The sequence below is a fragment of the Anopheles arabiensis genome, chromosome 3 (assembly GCF_016920715.1).
Source record: "Anopheles arabiensis isolate DONGOLA chromosome 3, AaraD3, whole genome shotgun sequence".
In the NCBI taxonomy this organism is placed as follows: Eukaryota; Metazoa; Arthropoda; class Insecta; order Diptera; family Culicidae; genus Anopheles; species Anopheles arabiensis.
In genome coordinates this window covers 20,745,074-20,765,294 of record NC_053518.1, presented here as the reverse complement: position 1 = coordinate 20,765,294, position 20,221 = coordinate 20,745,074, and the positions used below count along the sequence as shown (strand labels likewise).

At 44.2% G+C, this 20,221-nt stretch overlaps 2 protein-coding genes across 2 annotated transcripts; one reads left to right on the top strand and one right to left on the bottom strand.

Moving 5' to 3' along the window:
• The first annotated feature begins 275 nt into the window (after positions 1–275).
• LOC120899976 (recombining binding protein suppressor of hairless) lies at positions 276–19,599 on the top strand. Its single transcript, XM_040306388.1, has 4 exons — positions 276–2,640; positions 9,031–9,579; positions 9,663–10,205; positions 15,682–19,599. Exons 1-4 carry the CDS (start codon positions 2,371–2,373, stop codon positions 15,997–15,999), a joined length of 1,680 nt encoding a protein of 559 aa, XP_040162322.1. The 5' UTR covers positions 276–2,370; the 3' UTR covers positions 16,000–19,599.
• Positions 13,158–15,191, bottom strand: LOC120899977 (keratin, type II cytoskeletal 1). Its single transcript, XM_040306389.1, has 2 exons — positions 13,872–15,191; positions 13,158–13,787 (listed from the first exon to the last, which is right to left on the bottom strand). The coding sequence occupies exons 1-2, from the start codon at positions 14,240–14,242 to the stop codon at positions 13,232–13,234; spliced, it is 927 nt and encodes a 308-aa protein (XP_040162323.1). The 5' UTR covers positions 14,243–15,191; the 3' UTR covers positions 13,158–13,231.
• Positions 19,600–20,221: the final 622 nt, after the last annotated feature.

The following is a 20,221-nucleotide window of genomic DNA, read 5'->3' as shown; positions in this document are numbered from 1 at the left end:
GTGTCTTCCTACCTTTTTTCCTGCTACATAATCACACGCGCCGAACATCCTTCCGTGCAAAACGATTCTATTCATGCGATTTTTGCCGGTACCCCGTGTCTGTGCCGCAAACACTTACAGCATTCAACCCGCCGCCCTATAAACGCACACTTCCAAACTGTCAAAAAGCGCACCACTTGTCATCTCGCTCACTCGCATCCACGGTCCGCGGTCTCTCTTTCTCGCCCGCATCGCTTGCCGAAGGCCGCAAAAGTGCGTGGGAAATTCACAGGTGTTGTGCGTTCCAGCTCTGCACTCTCTCTCTCTCTCTTTCTTCCTTTCACCATCACCACATACATCTCATCCGTTCATTCAACAGCTTGCCCAAAGGGACACACGCATTACAAAACCCCGTACGATCGCGCTCGTTCTCAATCACTCACTCTTTCGGCGCGCACTATCGTTCCGTCCCGTTCACACTAACACGCACAGCAGCATCAGCAGCAAAACGCCGTTTGTGATTCCGCGGCTGACGCGAAAGGCGCTTTTCATAAAGTGAGTGCGATGCAAACGGGTAACGTCGTGGCCGCCGTCGTCCGTGTCTGATAGAACTGTTTCGCTCCCGGGACAACAGTTGTGAGTGCGTGCGAGTGGCCGCAAGTGTGGCTAAATTGTTTTCTCCCGCAAGGACGGTGTGCGTCCATCGCTTGCTTTTGCTGTAAATACACACGCGCGCACACACACAGCTGTCGTGTTGGGACGCCGCTAATATCAACCGTCCGTCAGTTTGGTGTGCGGTACGGGCGCGTGTGGATGGTGAAATTGGAAAACATTTCCCTATTGGAAACAATTGGAATGTCACGGAGCACTCCAGCACGCACGCCACCAACACCAAGTGAAACCATTCCCGCAACAACAGTGTGAGGTTAGGTTGAGGAGTTTGCAGCGCTTCTGCACACGGCGTTCGTGTGTTTACCTTTTATTCTCTTCTCGCCTCGGACCAGCAGCCGCCGTGTGACAGCTGAGGGCAAAACAACGGCAACTTGCACGGCCAACTGTGTGTGTCGCAGTGTGTGTGTGTGTCTGAAATGGAATAGAAATAGAGGCGCCGCGCTTGTTTGGTGTGATGCGGCAAGAAAGTATCAGCGCCCCGTGACACGAACTGCGTGTGTGTGTTCGTGACAAACTTTCCGGCAAATCGCAGCAACCGCGTGAAAAGCATACGTGAGTGAGTTCGCAACAATTGGGTGTACGTGTGTGTGCTGTCCCTGTTACGCACGTTCCGGAGTTCGCCCGTGTGACAGTGAGCATAAGCGGAGCATCGGGAGCATTAGACAAGCATAATAACACTACCGACATCGAAGGCAACGGATTTAACTGACGTTTCTTTTGTGACTGCGTTGCCGCTTGGCATGATGATGACGATGATGGGTGATGCTGCACGGGCGGATGAAAGCTGCAGTAGATGCAACGCTCGTGCAATGTCTCTGTAAAGAAAACAGCGCACCACCAACGTGCACCACAGATGCACCGGGGAAACGCATCCGCCTGGATGTACACGGAGGAAAAAAGAAGAGCCCAGCTGTGTTTGTGGCATCGTTCACTCTCTCTCTCTCTCGCTCTGTTGTTCCACGTCCCATTCATCACAGTGTCAAGGGCTGGGGTCGTGATAGTGCAGCTGGCGTGTGCGATAGTGACGCGTTCGTGTATAGGTAAAGAACTCGCGCGTGTGATTATCGCGTCGTCGTCGTCCGTGGCGCGCGCGTCTGTGACATCAGTGATAAGAAGAGTGAGCAAAAAGTGTATGTGTATGTGAGTGAGAGTGTGAGGAAGCTTCGTGTTTAATTGTGATAAAATCAATCCTCCCACCTGCCTCTACGTATCCATTCCAAGATCCACTTCGTGCTGCTTAGTGTGTAATTCCCACCCGGGTGAAAATCCATTTCCCACCCGCTCCGTGTTCACCGAAAAAAAGAAAAAAGTGTGTGCCAGTGTGTGCAGGCTGCCGGCTTACTTTGATTGAGTTGGCATTAATCTGGCCAAACGATTGCGCTACTCCCGTGTGCGTTCCTAATCAAAACAACAACAAACGTCGTGAACTGTCACTGTGTGTGTGGGGGGAAGTGTCAAAGGTTCAACAGCACCTGGAGAATTCCGCTTTTTCCATGCTATCTTTCGGGTTCTCGGACTGCACACCAAGAGAGTAAATCATTTTAAAAATATTGTTCATAATAAAAACAATACATAAACTCTTGTGAGAATATTTCCCCGTAAAAAAGACGTAGAAGCAACGTAAAACCTGCCCCAACCCCGGAATCATCACGGAACGAACCACCGAATCGCCGACCGACCCCCGGACACTCGATCGAAGAAAGCAGCACCGCCACCACAATGCCCCACCAGTACGGCATCCCGGGGTACGGGCAGGCACCGCCCAGCCCACCGACCCACCACGGTGGTAGCGGGGCGCTGCTGCCCCGGCTCGGTGCCGCCGGCGCCGTCATACCGGTGACCCCGAACAACAACGGCGGTTCCGGCATGGGACCGACCACCTCGCCCATCTTCCGCAGTCAGATCGAGGAGCGGCGGTTGACGCGGGACGCGATGGAAAAGTATCTGCGCGATCGCAACAACATGGTCATTGTTATACTGCATGCGAAGGTAATTACTGCTCCAGCCGTGCGTGTGTGTGTGATGAGGGTTGTACTACGTTCTTCTCCCTTCTTCTTCTTAGTCGCTAATATCTCGACGACGACTTGTTGCGCACATTTTGCTTTTATTTCCGCGATATAAACCTACTCATCCTCTGTGTGTGTGAGAGAGATGATTTTCCACCTGTTCGAAGCTCATCATCACCACCCTTCGCCTACCACTACCCCCCCCTCCCCCCCCCCCCCCCCCCCCTTTGACGATCGTTTTCTTGATCGTCATCTTTGCAGCGTCCAAGATTTCTCATCTCCCCCCCGACGGGAATTCCTGTTCCTTCCAGCTTCAGGTCAGGTTTAATGTATTTTTGAGTCTCGGAGCTCCAAATCCTCACAACCTCCCAGGTCCATTTTCGGGCTCCCAATCCCCCCCCCCCCCCCCGGGTGGATCGTATCGGATGATTCGTTTTTAATGATTTTTCACCGTCCCCAAGGGAGCGATTGCCCTTTCATTTCGTTGGGACGGTGCGGATCCGGCTGTTGGATCCGGATTTCCTGATGCTATGGGAGGGGGACCGTCGGAAGAAAGAAATTAGTTCCCACGATCACCTGCACCGTCAGGGTGTTCTGCTCTTCTATGCTGGTTTTTAGCATTTTGTTTGTTGGAATTATTATTTATTGAAATTTGAAATGTTTTCTTGTACAAAAAAATCCAAAAACTATAAAGATTCCTAGTTGCCTAAAACATGCCAAAATAGTTGACTGAATGTGACTAAAAGACAAAAAAGCGTAATCCCGTTAGCGCCACCATACCCTCAAAGGCAGCGAGCGGGTCGCCACGACTCGCTAATTAACATTTTGGGGAATTCCGATTTTCGGCTTCGATCGATTTCCTCCCAAAAGCAGATATCACTTGGGGTCTAATTTCCTATTCCGCCTTATCCGGCGGAGGTTTTTAGAAAACGCCCTACCAACTATCTAGATTAGATGTGTGTGGAGCCACGGTTATAATCGGCCCACAGTAACGGCGGGAAGTTTTGATGTGAAAAAAATAAATTTGTCATCTTTAATGTTCGATTTGAAGGCACACGGGAAGTTGCCGGCTTTTTGCACGCGAGCGGGGCAGTCGTGGAAGACGCTGGTGGAAGTGTCGTGATCGATTTGGCGATAGAAAAAGTCAAACGTCAACGGCTCCGGGGCTTCGTTTTTCCCACCGGAAGCGAAGGTAAAACGTGGCTGATACAGGGGAAAAGATGTGAAGAGCTTTGGTTTGTGGTATTTGGTAGATGCTGCCGCATTCGGTTGGGCTTGGTTGCTGTGGGACGCGGGTACAGTGGAACTCATTATCGGATGAAGGGTGGAGGAGCGTGAACGATCTCTGCGCCAGCGTGTTAAAATCGGCAAAATCTTTGGAGGACGTCTCGGGAAACCTTAGCGTGGGAAAATATCCATTAGATATAAAACACCGATTGGGTGAGGAGAAATTAGACGAAAGCTCTTGCGACAAATAATGTAATAATTCTTTTAGTTATTGAAGAAAGTAACCATATTCATGGTACTTCAATCATTACTCTGGAGATACAATGGTGGTCACCTAAAGTCGGACACCTTCTATATTCTCCTATTATATGACTGCGGCATCCTAGACAGTTCTCTAGATCACTTATCAGAGATCTCTTTTCATTCATCGGTGCGGACACTCATCAGCTATGTCCTCAGACAACAGAAAATCAGACCGATATCTTTTGAAAACTCTGAACACTATGCATAAATGTGATAAAAGGTATGAAATTTATGCGGTCCACTGAAAGTCGGACAATCTTCATTGCTTGTCAAAATGACCACGTAGCATGCCAATATTGACCAAGATGGTTCTTAAATCATTTGATATTAGTTATTTGAGGTCAATCGACTAGTTTGGGTGGTCATCAACGTATTAAATAACCTAGGCCTCTAAGGCAGATAATAGATGAAAATATGAGGTGTCCGACATTAGGTGGCCGCCACTGTATGTGTAGTTGAATGAATCTAATTAACGAAACATCCAACGATATTAGATTATTAGATAAAATATACAAAAAAAATCAAAACTACTACTTAATGCTTTTAAATGAAACACCTTTAAAAAACGTGTTTTTAATATGTTTTTATTTAAAGTTTTTAAATGAGTATGCACCGATTTTTGTAGATATCTGTGGGTAATGGGAACTGTTCATTAGTATACAATTGTTTATGTATGTTGCTATGGGGAGCATCTTTTGAATAATGCAAATATTTTGCAGATCCTGGCAAATTGCAAACAAATTCTTAATGAAATTAAGTTAATATGCTACCATCTACTCTGTGTATGCATCTCATCTACTAAGTTTAAGGCTCTGTGCAAAGTAACCCATTTTGCATTATTTTAATCAATCAACATCTTCTTCTTCTTCTTTGGCTCAACAACCGATGTCGGTCAAGGCCTGCCTGTACCCACTTGTGGGCTTGGCTTTCAGTGACTTATTGATTCCCCCCATAGCAGGATAGTCAGTCCTACGTATGGCGGCGCGGTCTATTTGGGGATTGAACCCATGACGGGCATGTTGTTAGCGTCGTACGAGTTGACGACTGTACTACGAGACCGGCTAATAATTAAACAGAAGAAGGAAATTTATCATCAATTATGTCTATTTTCCATTACTTTGGTTTACGTTGGTGTTTAACTGTGTATTTCCTAGCATTTTTGTTTTGTTTTTTTTTAATTTAGTTTGATTTTGCAGTCATTTTTCATTACATTTTGGAAGTAACTGCCAGAATATAGCATTTTTTTTTAAACAACTACATTTATTAGGCTCTTTTGTTGCTGTTAAGGATTCGTTTCTTCGTACTTTTCAATCGTGTACAATTAATAATCTTATGCATCGACTCAAAGAAAATATAAAATTTAAAGCTTCGTTATCACACTTCAACGTATTTTGTCATTTAAAACAATCTAAATTACTGTTGACAGCCGATAAATAATTATGTTGCGGAATATTGCCCACCTCACGTCATATCAGCCCAACAACTTCCTTACCTTTTTGCTCTAGCCCACCATCGTTAGCAGCCACTTTGCAATGCCACAAATTGCCGTCCGTAAAACGGCAGTTGTGAAGATCAACAGCAATCACACTTACAACAGCTGGTTCGAACGCGGTGATGATCGACGTCGGCGGTGGTGACGTGATGACGGTACTAAATCCATCGTATCCCCCGCCGTCACATACACACCACTTTTATGACCGTGGCTGGTGGTGGCTGGTGTGTGAAAGGCGACTCTACATTTCCACCTGGTTTCATGTTCGTTCACACCATGCCGGGAACTAAGGCTCTTCGGACCAATCAAACCGTGTTGAAATTCTTTTCCCGATCAGTCGTCGTCCAACGGATCAGGCACGACGGGGAAAAGTGAAAATGATGCCAACAATTACCATCCCCAGCCATCACCGCCACTTGTCCAAAGGGTGGGAACATTTTAACAAACCGAATCGGATCCGTACCGGTGCTCTTTCCCCCCCCCCCCTGTCCCAATCGCGCCAATGCGGGAGATGAATTAAGAGGGATTGGAATGCTCAGACCGGATAATGATGAAAGAGAGGCAGTCAAAAATCAACGGCCCCAGCTACTTCACTGTGCACGTAGAGTAGTGATTGATTTAACTACCGATTTTGTTGTTGCTGTTGTGCCACTTAGTTTGTCACCAGCTTCCACCACTTCCTTACTTCAACGCCGCATTACCCCGAGGTGGGAAATCGTGAAGAATGGTTGAGTAATTTGGCTGCCTTTGGCGGGGCGAAGAAGATCGATGTTTAATTTGTTTTCGTAGTTAACGGTTGGTTTTTGCTATCGGGGGCACCTTTCGTTTTTCGTGAGAAAAAAAACGCACTTTTGTTCGGGATTGAGTTGTTGCACGATCACCGCTTGGTTGGGGCGCGACACAAGATGAAGAAATAATTGCCATAAATCTAAGCCATTCCGGACGCGCCGAGCTTTAATCACTGCTGCTGGGGACACAGAGTCTTTTTGCCGCTGAGACACACACACAGTGCGGCCCGAAAGATTATATACATTTTTAATGGCAACAAATCATCTTTACTTCTTCTCCCCGGCATTGCATTGCGTTTCTCTCTTTTTTGTACACCGGGTATGGTAGCGTGAGAAACGGGAAGATTGGCTCTCTGGGACCAAGGGAAGAGGCCGGACGGAGGAGGAGAGGAGGGGAGGAAAAGAACACATACAGCACTGATCAGACTGGCGAGGGAAAACTTTTATCGAAGGAAATGACATTAGATTGAGCTGATTGAATTAAGTGATGGCTGTGGGTCGTGTCAGCCAGCCCAGTGGCCCAGCATTAAAACTGCGGCCGGTTGGGTTTGGGGTGAACGATTTACGAGGAAACGTCGCAATGGGGCTGATGCAGTCGGTCGTTTGTTTGGGTTTTAGTGAGGCTCTCTTGTTGGAGAGATGTGTTAAATAGGCAACGTAAATCCAGCGCCTCTTTCCGGGTCGGGTGATGGTTAATTTGTGTTGCGGACCTTGTTGTTCTCCAAAGGGATTTATTTACTGTTGTGGGAAACTTGCGATTTTGTTTTAATGCTCAAATGTGTGACATTTTTTCCTTACTATTCCCATGTCAATAAATGAAAAATGGTCAACTCTGCCATGCAAAACACACAACTTTAATCGTTGCAATCTTTACCATCCATTCCGAACTCAAAGATGTTTGATGTTTGCCAACGGCGTTAATGTACTTTGAGTTGGCTAGAAGTGTTTTTATTATTAAATTGTTGCTTGAATGTTTAAATAATCTTGGCTTTGGTTTTTTATTTTTTTTAAACCTGATTTCGTTCCTTTATCGTTTAATTTATTATCGTGACCGAAGATCAGTGGTTCCCAAACCTTTTGCATTTTGTTCTCAAATGGCAGATATTTAGAAATGGAAACCAAAAATTACACAAAATACATTTATTTCAAAGTACACATTAACGCAGGGCACAATCCTTAGTAATATATTTAAAATAATGGCTGCACAAATTAATAAAATTTAGTTTCCGTGAAGTCCCTAAAGTTCTCTGGAGCGTCATCATATTTTAATTTTTGAAGTCACTTCCAAATGTGCTCATCATTCTTCACCGCCTTCAAGATGTTTTTCAACAGCTGACAAATTTTAGTCTTTACATATGATTTTCAATACATCACTAAGAACTGTCAAACTCAATCCTGCTTGAGATGTGTTGAAAATTATGCTGAAGAAATTAAAAATTATTTTGATGGAAATGAAATGTCAGATTGTTGTGGATTAACATCGTGCAAGCGGTGAATAACAACGTTATTCCTCATTCGAAACTGTCTTGAAATCCCCTGTTTTGAACATCTTTTTTTTATCAATTATTATTCTTATAAAAGGTTTGATTTTCAATGGAGTTTCCTCAACAATTATTATGGTCATAGTTGTACTATACTGTCATGGAGTAGTGCGAATCGAGCGTTGCAAATACATTAAAGTAGCTTTAATCGCTTCTTAATTATAATTCTGCTATTTCCTTCTTCAATACTTCTGTAAAACAGATACCTTTGAACGATGATGATGAGTTTTGTTACTTTCCCATGTATCCACTGTTCTCTGAGTCAGTTTCCAATGTGAACAGCATTATTCAACGCTTGCAAGATGTTTTTCAACTGCACAGCTGCTCAAGCTGACAGTTGTTAAAAAACAACTTGCGATCGTTGGATTACAAACTTGAAGTTTTACACTAGAAACTGACCTGTAACTGTACTAAGATGAGATATAAATTAATTAACGTATTACGTTTTAATTAATGTTTGCTCATTTTAAAATTTCTATTTTCAAATTGATTCTCTTTTTAACTATGCATACGACCCGATTTTTTCAATTGGCAGTCCACGCTTGTCGAAAAACTGGTTACAAATGGTTTGAGAAACACTGACCTATCTTTATTTTTCATTTTATTTAAAAATTTAGCAGCTTCTTCTGCAATAGTTTACTCACTCTTTATGTTCAAAAAAGGCAGGACGCTTATTCTTCTCAATAATAAATACTTATTGTGTTTTTATGAACTTAAAAAAATTGAAAAATTTAATAAATCAGAAAATCGGTCGGAGCTTATCGTCTTTTAAATTGAATTATCAATTTATGATTTTCATCTTGTCTATCTTAAGACGAACACATTGTTGAAATGATTTTAGAGTTCCTTCATTCCATGCTTGATCGAATCATGCAAGATAAACGGCAAATTACGTGTCACTTTGGGGTTGAAACAAATTTATTTCTTAAAACAACCATTTGCGAATTGAATGTACATTCACCTAATCCATTTAGTAATCGATATTTCCACCATCCGTTCTATTCCACCACCATCACCACCAGGTCGCCCAAAAGTCGTACGGCAACGAGAAGCGGTTCTTCTGTCCTCCGCCCTGCATCTACCTGTTCGGCGAGGGCTGGCGGTTGCGCAAGGAGCAGATGCTGCGCCGGGGCGAAAGCGAACAGTCCACCCAACTTTGTGCCTTCATCGGTATCGGCAGCCCGGAGCAGGAGATGCAGCCGCTTGACCTGAACAACCCGAAGCAGTACTGTGCCGCCAAAACGCTCTTCATCTCCGACTCGGACAAGCGCAAACACTTTATGCTGTCGGTGAAGATGTTCTACGGCAGCGGGCACGACATCGGTGTGTTTCAGTCGAAGCGCATCAAGGTGATATCGAAACCGTCGAAGAAGAAGCAATCGCTCAAGAATGCAGATCTGTGCATTGCGAGCGGCACCAAGGTGGCGCTGTTCAATCGGTTACGGTCGCAAACCGTCTCGACGCGGTACCTGCACGTGGAGGACGGACACTTTCACGCCAGCTCGACGCAGTGGGGTGCCTTCACGATCCATCTGCTGGACGACAATGAGAGTGAGTCGGAAGAGTTTCAGGTGAGTTTAGGGAGTGGTAAACTATTTTACACAATTGCCAGTTGGATAACAACTATTCCTCCACTCTTTACATTTCGCTGCAGGTTCGCGATGGCTATGTGCATTACGGTGCGACGGTGAAGCTGGTCTGCTCTGTGACCGGCATGGCACTGCCCCGACTGGTCATCCGCAAGGTTGACAAACAGATGGCCCTGCTCGAGGCGGACGATCCCGTTTCGCAGCTGCACAAGTGCGCCTTTCACATGAAGGACACGGAGCGGATGTACCTGTGCCTGTCGCAGGAAAAGATCATCCAGTTTCAAGCCTCCCCGTGTCCGAAGGAACCGAACAAGGAGATGATCAACGACGGTGCCTGCTGGACGATCATCTCGACCGACAAAGCCGAGTACCAGTTCTACGAAGGGATGGGCCCGGTACGAACGCCCGTTACGCCCGTGCCAATCGTCAACTCGCTGCACCTGAACGGTGGAGCCGATGTGGCGATGCTGGAAATTACCGGCGACAACTTTACACCCTCCCTGCAGGCCTGGTTCGGCGATGTCGAGGCGGAAACGATGTACCGGTGTGCGGAGTCGCTGCTGTGCGTCGTGCCGGACATATCGCAGTTTCGCGGTGAATGGTCATGGGTGAGTATGTAGTAATAGTAGAGCATGAAATGGAAGATTAATTTCATAAACTTACAATACTTATACTCATTAGTTATTTTAAAGTCTGTCTGTAAGCGTAAATCCGGAAGAGAAATAAGACATAGGCTGTCTACTTCTGAAGCAGTTGCCTGTCACAAAGATAGACAACCCGATACGTCTATAAATTTTGCCATTTTTTTCTTGCTCTCACGAATGCATAATGAATCTCTCATGTTGTCGCGTGTCGGACTGTCGTGTGTCTTGCTGAATAGATCTGTCGTAAAATAAGCCGTTTCCGGCCGGTGTACGTCATGAGCGGTGGTGGGTATCATCGTATTGGCTAGTCGTCGGTTTAACGTATAACTTCGTTGATGAATATCTAATACGTTGCTGCTACTATTGCACGGAAGCTGTGTTGAATGTATATCATTAATTCTTAGGAATGTCATAAACGTCTTATGATTCTGATCGATCGTGATAGTGAGTGTTCTTCGCGTTACAGCAGATGTAAATCGGTATTATTTAACACTGATTTTCCTCAGTAGCTAGAGATAGATTGGAAAACTAAGTTGTTATGTGATTTCAAGTCTTGTTGATTATGTGTCGATTTTTCCAATGCATTCCTCCAAAGTCCCGTGGTAAAGTCGTCAAATCGCACGACTTAACCACATACCCGTCATGTGTTTAAAATGGGCCTACATCTCGTAGCAAGAATGTTTCCCCAAATTGAAGATATGTCGGTTATGAGACCTTTTACCATACAAGTCAATTTTTTAAACGGAGTTTGACAGTTGTCGACCAAGCTACACGGCAAACTATCAGATTTTCAGCCTGAAATAACAAGTGTCAATTCGACACATATTCATTCAGGTTAGCTGATACATGGTTTAATTGTTCTGCTGAAGCATAATTATTATGTCAAACAAAAGTTCAAAACTGTTTGAAACAATTAAAAAAAGTGTATTACAAATTGTATAACAACTTTAGGGGATTTATAAGATGCTAGCTTATATGAAGTTTGACAGCTGGCGGCTGAAATACTAAACCACACGAGAAACTCAGATCTAGCCTCAGATTTTCAGCCTAGATTATTTTAGCCTGGAAAAAATGTAAACTAACGCCGATTCGTCGCTCAGGTTAGCTTATTTAATTAATAATAAGTTAACGCTTTTAGATTTTACCTCATGGCCATGATGTCATCTTCTTCTTCTTTTTCTATTTGGTGTAAAAGTCCTACGCGGATATGCCGGTCTGTACAGGCTTTCAAGACTTTATTCAGTACTACACGTAACCGGATAGTCAGGCCTTGCTATGGGAGGACGGTCCATTATGGGCTTGAATCCATGACGGGCATGTTATTGAGTTGTTCGAGTTGACGACTGTACCACGGGAGAGCCCTGGCCATGATGTACTAGAATCAATTAAAAACAATTCTTACCTCTAGTAGGCACCGATGCCATGGTAAATATTATTTTTTTATCGGTCAGTTTAGCGTCGGAGGCATTCTTAGCAGTTTTGCTTAAAACCGACGCCAGTTTAATTTCATCGATAACTCTTATTAATCTGGTTCAGATGCATCGAAATCCATTGTGGATGTAGTTATCAACAGTGTTTGTGCTCTGAATTTCATTCAAACACGTATTTAATACTGTCCGGAATTCGATGCAAGATTTTTTAACTTGTTTTTAATCCCGGGCAGCAGAAGTAAATTTTAATAGTACTGCAGAAAAATATGTTTTTAGACAATGATAACAAGAAGAACAAAGTGCATGCAGTGATAATAATAAAACAGCGATATTTGAAGATTGATGTGCCCAATGCCTTGATGACCGTACGGGAAAGATCGTCGAATCGTGCAGCAGTATTTCGATTCAATGCATCTACTTGGACTGGTCCAATGTTAATTTTATCCCGCCTAATTTTAATTCTGACAATCCTTTCGACGATTTTCCTGTGTTTTCTACATTATTTTACACAACAAAATTGTTTATATTTCGTTCGCCACAGTGCGTAGCGCCATCTGTAAAATCCAAGCCAAACGAAACGTAAACAATCAATTTTGAAGAGCATTTTCAAACGCTAATTACTCAGTGAATAAAACGAGTTATGGGTCAAACGACCCATCATTTTAAAGCTTAAGTCTTCTTCTTTCCGTTTTTCAAATGTGTCTGTTGCGTTGAGCAACAGTCAAACGAACGCGACGACTTTCCAGATAATTTTACAAGTATATTTATTGCCGAAAGCTTAACCAACGGTGATAACAGTAAAAAAACTTCTGGCTCGTCGTACGGTTAGAATAGAAAAGAGCCGCCGCACTCTGTTTCTTTCCGTACATCCGCCTTATCCTTTCCGTTCGCGTTATCCGTGTGTTATCAAGTATCCGTTTATCTTTTACACCGGGCAGTCATCAATACGCGTTATTATTAAAATATCGAACAGTTGCCAGACTCGTCGCAACAGTGTCAAAAAGTGTAAAATAATGTAGAAAACATAGGAAAACCTGCATCTCGATAGGGCTGTCAAAATTAACCATCTATATAAGTACTCATTTAACCGGACATCTATACAATTACTTATTTAACAGTAAAGGGAAATTAAGCACAAGTTAGTTTGAATAGTACCACACAATACTTTATTAGAAGAATATTATATAAATTTATTTATTTTACCTACCATTTTTAGTTTACTAGAGTAAAATCACACTAGAAAGAAGCCACTTAGCTTCTACTAGGTGCGTAGAATATGTATGTGTATAATTTACCTGCTATTTTCCTATCAACTGATTGTTCGAAGCCTAGCTCAGATAGTTTTTCACCCTTCTGCCTTAAAGATCGAATTGTTTGCAAAAAAACGAATACCTAAAATACGCAACAGCATGCGTAAGTGCCATCCTTCCTTCCCCCAAAAGCTTTACAATTTTTTAAAAAGCACCCTTAAATAAAATACAGAGAATATTGTCTGGCATCACTCTGGCTCTGGTGACTGCGGTACCAAGCAGAGTAAAGACGCCAACGGATGCCCTTTGATTACTTTTCCATCGATTTTGCTTTCGGCGGTGTTTTGCTACGTGACGCTCGCTTGCCCTTCTTCTTACCCCCATGACCATGGCCCCCGGCAGCCGCATTGCCACCGCTGGTGCCACCCTGATTGCCCTCGTCATCGGCCGCCTCCACTGATTTTGCCTTCGATTTGTGGCCCTTTTTACGCGCCCCCTTGCGACCCTTTTTTCCACCACCACCGCCACCCGCTCCACTGCCACTGTCGATGCTTTTTTGGTGCAGATCGCCCAGCATCCTTCCGGCACCGCCGCCCAAACCACCGGCACCACCGTTCAGCGAGAGCTGCTGCTGCGAGTTGGTCTTGAGCAGCGGCACTTTCGGCACGATGCGCGTGTACAGATCGTAGTTGAAGTCGGCGCACGTTTTCCCGTTGCAGAACTCTTCCATACACTCGTTGCAGGTGAAGACGCGCGACTCGATGATGCCGGAACGGTTCTTCACCTTGCGGACCGAGGTGGCGAGCAGGTTTTCCCGCTTGTCGCGCTGGATCGTTTTGATCTGCAGCTTGCCCAGCTCAACCAGCCTGTGGAAATGAAAGCGTGTGAATGATATGATGAATGATGAATTTTACAAGAGTCAATCATTATTAAACGGTTCTGTCACTCACTTGCTAAAGTAGTCCTCCTCCACCTTCGTCTTGGGCCGCTGGCTGGTCAGCATCTTCCAGTCGATCGGCACGCTGCACAGCTCCAGTATGACCAGGTTGCGCATCTCGGCCGGTATCGGATCCATGTACGCGTACAGCTTGTCCCGCTCGCCCCCGTTCTTCATCAGCATCCGGAGCTCCTTCTTCTGCATCTTAAACCCGTACTCCTTCTCCTTGAACCGGATCTCGTCCGACCGCACCTTGATCGGGCGCATCTTGTAGTCCGGCACCTTCTCGATCATGCGCTTAAACTCTTCCCGCGTCGTGGCGGAAGATTTGGAAAGGTCCAGTATGGGGACGACTTCCTTTTTCTTCCCGAAAATGTCATCCATCTTGAGCAGTGGTCTGCGTCTTGAGCGATGGAAGGTGGAAGCTTTATTTATTCGAATCTCGCCTCCTCCACTCCGCACGCGTCTTTCAGTCCTTGCGCTTGTTGTTTTATTCCGTTACACTTCAGCACATTCTCACTAATTGTATTCTATTGTTTTCTGCACTCCCTACACACACAGCTACAAACAATAAGGAAGCAAGATTTTCTCACGCGACACCAACCGAAGCGACGAAGAGGAGCGGACACAAGAAGAAAAAACCAACCGGATGGTCACTTTCCTCACCCCCGTCCAGTAGTGGAAGGAAGTTGCTATTATACTGCTTCCCTTTGGCTTGGCTGCGGGAGTTAAGTCTCACTCCCCACACCACCTCGAACCATTAATTCTATGCAGAGCAGAAGAAAAACGAGCCTGCTGTGTCTGCTTGCCTTGTCTATCACATTATTAGTGTAGTGAAGAAGCCATCAAGTGTAGTACAAAGCGGCAAAGAAACGGACACTAGCCAGTCACTAGGGACAACCACCACCAACAGCACCGTTTTCCGTTGTCCAGTGGTGATGTCTTTTCTCTTCCACCACGGAGAAGGCTTGGAGAAGCAATCAAAAATTCATAACAGATTATATGCTGCTCGCTTTTGTGCTCGGCGTATCATCGCGGAAAAGTCATAGCACTATCGCACAAAAGGGCTCGCAGCCGAGGAGAAGCTTTAAGCCAGGCTTTACTGTGTGTGTTAATGAATTCCGACTCCTATTTCTCTTTGTTTTACTGCGAGATTTGACTGACTTTGGCCGTTTTCGTTTTTCGTTCCGTCGTATGCTGCCTTGTTCACTTTAACTCAGTTTCCCCCGGTTAGCATCCGGGAATTCTAATAAGGGGAAAATCTATGACACTACGCGCTTTTTCTTTACCACCGCAAGCGAGAGGGCATAGTTCAACGCGCGCTAGCCGAGCACCATCTTACTGGCACCGCATCTTACTGAGCAGCGCCTGGTGTCCGGGACGGAACGCCCGTTTGTTTTGATATTATCGATTTAATAATGATGGGAACCTGTTGCTATAGTGGCATTGGACCGAGGGAGGGAGGGGGGGCGTAGCGGGGGCAATAATGATTGCTGGGGTTTTGTTGTTTTTACCGCTCAACTTCTTGTCACCCTCAATCACACACCCCGCTCGTGGTGGTTGTGTGATTTTACTTGCGCCACTGACTGCGCAGTGTTTGGGGAATATTTCATACTTCAAGGCGTATTTTAAAGCTTTTGATAGGTTATTAATGAATATTTTGCTTTATTTGAATATTTTCTTCCAATTTTAATACCTTTATCACAATTTTTCTCCAATATATTTGCTACTTTTCATATCAACCTCCACAAATAAACAATAAATCCCTATTCACCTCGCCACTCACGTCCTTTTCTTTAATTCCTCTTTTATTCCTGCATCAGGTTCGCCAACCCACGCAAGTGCCTATCTCGCTGGTGCGCAACGATGGAATTATCTACGCGACCGGGCTCACCTTCACGTACACGCCCGAGCCGGGCCCGAGGCCGCCCTGCCCCGGCGCGGAAGACGTCCTGCGGCGGGGATCGACCGCCGGCAGCCTGGGGGTGGTAGCGAACGCCAACACTAGCAATAACAACAGCAACAGCAGCAACAACAGCAACAGTGCGTCGGTGGTCAACCAGCAGCCGGCAGCCGCGGCCGGCGCACTGCCCTCGATTGCGGACGTTAGCTGGAGCTCGCACGGCGGCGGATTGCCGTAACACCGCGGCTAAGGGACCGCCTGTTCGAGGAACGGTCCACGGAGCGGCTGTTTTGCGGCTGGGTGTGTAGACACTAGGGAGGGGGGGATAGTGGCCGGTGGTGTGGTTTGACAGTGCGATGGAATTGTGTTAGCAGTGTAAGTGTAGGGGAAATATTTATTTAGAACAAAATTCAGGCAAACAGTACCCCCACAGCGGCGGGTAGCGCAGCAACTTCTCGAACAACTGGTTAGCTCTTTATGGCGTGTTTCTTCCCATTAAGCTACAGTTCAGGAAGCGATCGATTACGGGAAGAAGGTGCGGGATACAACGGGACTTTTCACCTTACATTAAGGTTAGCTTCCTTCTTCTTGCGTTCGTGAAGGTAGTTTAGGGCAACAATGGTGGAAACGCTATGGTAGCGCTATTTAACGAATGTTTTACGCTACTTGCATGTGTTCTAGATGAGCAAAACGACATTTGCAAGCAATTTAAAAAGGAGTTTTTGGTGTAAAACCCTGATCGTTGTGTTGCTGCTGGTCATTATTGCAACTTGTTAGGCTTTAAGTGTATAGCGATCGGTTCATTGGTTGATCCATAATATGATATTATATCACGGGCTCGATTTTTTTTTATATAGCCAAAGATATGCTTGTTTCAAAGATTGCGAGACAGTCACGTTGAACGAATTATTGTCCATCTCTAGCTTGAGTTGTAACTGAAGAATCATAGATTGAGGTTTTTATCAGGTTTGATACTAAAATTCATTCATTCTGTCGCCTTAACAGAAAATTAAGCAGATTCTTAATCGTATGTCTATGATGATTGCTTTTAAAATGGAAAGAGTTAGTAATAATTTTCCACAATTCCTAAGAATACGCGTATTCTATTCAAAATTGGGAACAGTAAAGTAATAACTTTTTACGAACCATTGGAAACTTTAATCTTTGAACTTTTTTGCGGCTTGAGCTCGCTGTACAGTTTAATAAGTCATAAATATTCTCTTTTTTTTCCTTATACAACGTCCATCTCCCATGCTCGTTGTTGCTGCATATGCGCTGAAATTTATGACTTTTCTCACATCCATTCCGACGCAAATCAGGAGGCGGCATGTGAGGCGGCAGTACACCGCAGTAATTACGGGTGCAATGGCGTGCAATTCAAATTGCATGATCACACACAACACCCTTCCCCCAGTCCGCCTATGGCAGCTTCGTCTCGATCTTATTTTTTGCGTTGCATTCAAATCTGATGCATTCAATTCAAATGAATCTGTCGCTACCGATCCTACCCCAAAGCGAAACGCACTAACTATGCTACCGTATAAGCATAACAAAAAGTACTCAGAAGGAGAATGTAGAGATAGAGAGAGAGATAGAGAGAGAAATTTTGACTTTGTTTATCTATTCCATTAAGCCAATGAAAGACGCGGGTTTTAAGCTTTAGGTTTCCTCCCCCTTGGTATAATGGGGTACAATCAATGCAGCAGGGAATGCTGCTTCCCTGCTCTGCAAACAGTAGCTGCTGCTGACACGGTGTGTAAATACATGTTTAGCTCAAACTTTTACTCAAAACCAAGGAGAAACTATTGTGTGCAGTATTAAAAACAAACAACAACAAGGCACTGAATGTTAGCACGTAGCGACTCTAGATAGCATTAATTGTAACTTGCTGCATGTATATAGAGCTTCTCGCGGGCGGCCGTAAACCATTGATCTACTTGCTATTTAGTTCTTGCTCCCATCGGTTGTTTTTCTTTTCGATACTTTGCTTTTACTATTATTTCGAGGTTAGCATTTAATCGACGATCTCTTCGACGCAACGATGCAATCAAGCATTATTCCATTTTCTCTGTAAAAGATTACACCTTTTTTATTATTATTGTAGCTTTATAGCTTGCTTACCACTTTCATTCACACAATGTTTCATTTCTTGTCCATTGCGAGAGCCAAAAAATTCATTTAAATTGAATGCGCTGTCTCGCAACACCAGGCGCCTCCACGCTGTTGGAAGCAATGTCCAAAAAAAAAAACAAAGCAAAAATGTATAATATGGAATAGCATTAACTATGTACATAAGAGGTATAGAAGATATTCCCTTTATTTGGTGCAACATCAGAAGCAGCAAAATCAGTGTTAAAGTATATTTTAAAATGGAAAAAAACGAGCTAAGCTATTACTACCATACTGCTACACTGAAGTGTTCTCTCTTTAACGCGTGAGAACGAAACGTAAAGTGCACTCTGAACAGAAATCTGAACCGGTAGTTATTAGTTAAGGGGAAACTACCACAAACTATAGCGCTGTAATCTATGTAACACGTAAACGACAAAAAGACGAAAAGCTACGCACCGAAAAGAAAAGCATAAAAGACCTATTTTTAGAGATTTATATACAAAAACAAACACGCAAAGATGGATGCATATATATACATTTGAACGATGCAACGAATCGTCGTCAATCTACTACATCGAGCTGCTTTTATGTGCGATCAGACACTTGCAGAAGCTAATGAAGTTAATGATTTATTGGTAATAGGGTACATTTTACCTACTACTGCAATGTCTGCAATTACATGTATTTTGTACTATCGCTCTCCTTGCCACCGCTTGTCTTTCTTTTGTATAATCATACCCATTTCGTTTGGTAAATGTTGTTGTTACATTTTTTGTTCGGGCTTAAAACTTCTTGCAACGAATGTGTAGCAACAGTTCGGTGCTGCCGGAGTTTACCTAATCAAGTGGGGAAGGGAGAGAAAGGGTCAAAGCACTCTTTCCGTTTCGTTCGTAAAATGAACTGAACCGAACCGGGTGCGTGTGAAAAATTACCCCGTGAGATTATGCAATAGTTTGTAAGGAGAAATGTTTGCACGTGCTCTCTCTCTCCCTTTTTCTCTGCTGCTCCATCATCCGGAGCGTTCACAGGTTCACAAATCAACTAATAATCCCTCCGAATGGTGTGTAGTAAAGCTCCGTGGGAGGCACCGAACGAACAAACTAAAGACAAATCATTGCACTTGCTCGAGTGTGAAAGAAAACTTATAATCACGGGAAAGTAGCGAACGTAAAGAAAGAAAACCAGAGCAAAGGAAGTTAATTGTTTTATAAGTCGTCGATCATAACGCGAGCGTAGCAAAATGAGGAAGAAGAAAACAGGAAAGGAGCAAAAAAACAAAGGCAAATGATTACTAAAGCAAAAAGGGGAAAATAGACAAACACACAAACAAACAAAAAATGTAAATCATGAAAATCCATCCAAACCCACCGCACTGTTGTTGAGGGGTGGTGGGCATTGTTATAGGATGGAAAACTAATAGCGTTTAAGGAGAGAATGAAAGAGAGAAAGATAGAGAGGGAAAGGTGAACAAAGAGAAAAGAGAAGTATAAAAAACGGAAAACAAAAAGAATAGCAGGTGCAAAGACAGGAGAAAAACTAAACACAATGGAATTGATGCACTAAACAAGAGCATTCCGAGCAAACAAGAGGGTGGAAAGTTGAAGGTTGTCAAAGAGAGAAAAAGAGCAAAGAAACAGAAGAAAAAAACACGAAGCGTTGCCCGCAAAAAAACAGGAAAAGAAGCGTTAATTATAAGAAATTCCAATGAATTATACATGTAAATATACACCACCTTTATTATGATTACTACCGAAAACTGTTTCCGAAGCCTAATGGCCGCGTGATCAGCTAAAGGGTGTAAATGTGATCTCATACCGGATAAAGCCAAGCGGTGTGTAGTCGGTCGAAAGAAAGGGATAGAGCGTCGGTCAGAACGCATATCTTCCGTCATCATAGCAACCGACCATCTTCTTCTCTAGTCGTTCAAGTGGTGGCTTGTGTGCATAGGAAGGAAAATTTCACACCAAATAGTAGCAGCAGCAGCAGCAGCAGCCAGACTACAATGCCAAAATAGCCAACCAAGAAAGCCAAAGGTACATCGTGACGGAGAGCAGGGGTTTTGTAACAGTCCCACAGTCGATTCCCAGCATTCAATTCAAACTAGAAAAGCAAACGACCCGACATTTGGGGGAAGGAAGAAGCACACTCGATCTAGAATTACTAATCCAAGCGAGCGAAGAGAAGCAAACGAATCCTCCTCGTGCATACAGCTAGCAGAATGGACCACGGGCAAGCGCATGAAGCAGTTAGAATTAAAATACAATCGGAAATGGATTGTGTGCTCCGTGTCAGGTGTCCCAGTCAGAGCAACAGCGTACAGGTGCAAGAAGCCCGATGTCCGGGAGGAC

Bases quoted from the DNA above. Each gene is read 5' to 3' on its own strand.
- LOC120899977 (XM_040306389.1), bottom strand. From the start codon at position 14,242: ATGGATGACATTTTCGGGAAGAAAAAGGAAGTCGTCCCCATACTGGAC. The intron at 13,788-13,871 runs GTGAGTGACAGA...TCATTTCCACAG, and splicing joins GAGGAGGACTACTTTAGCAA to GCTGGTTGAGCTGGGCAAGC.
- LOC120899976 (XM_040306388.1), top strand. From the start codon at position 2,371: ATGCCCCACCAGTACGGCATCCCGGGGTACGGGCAGGCACCGCCCAGC. The intron at 2,641-9,030 runs GTAATTACTGCT...CATCACCACCAG, and splicing joins TTGTTATACTGCATGCGAAG to GTCGCCCAAAAGTCGTACGG. The intron at 9,580-9,662 runs GTGAGTTTAGGG...ATTTCGCTGCAG, and splicing joins GTGAGTCGGAAGAGTTTCAG to GTTCGCGATGGCTATGTGCA.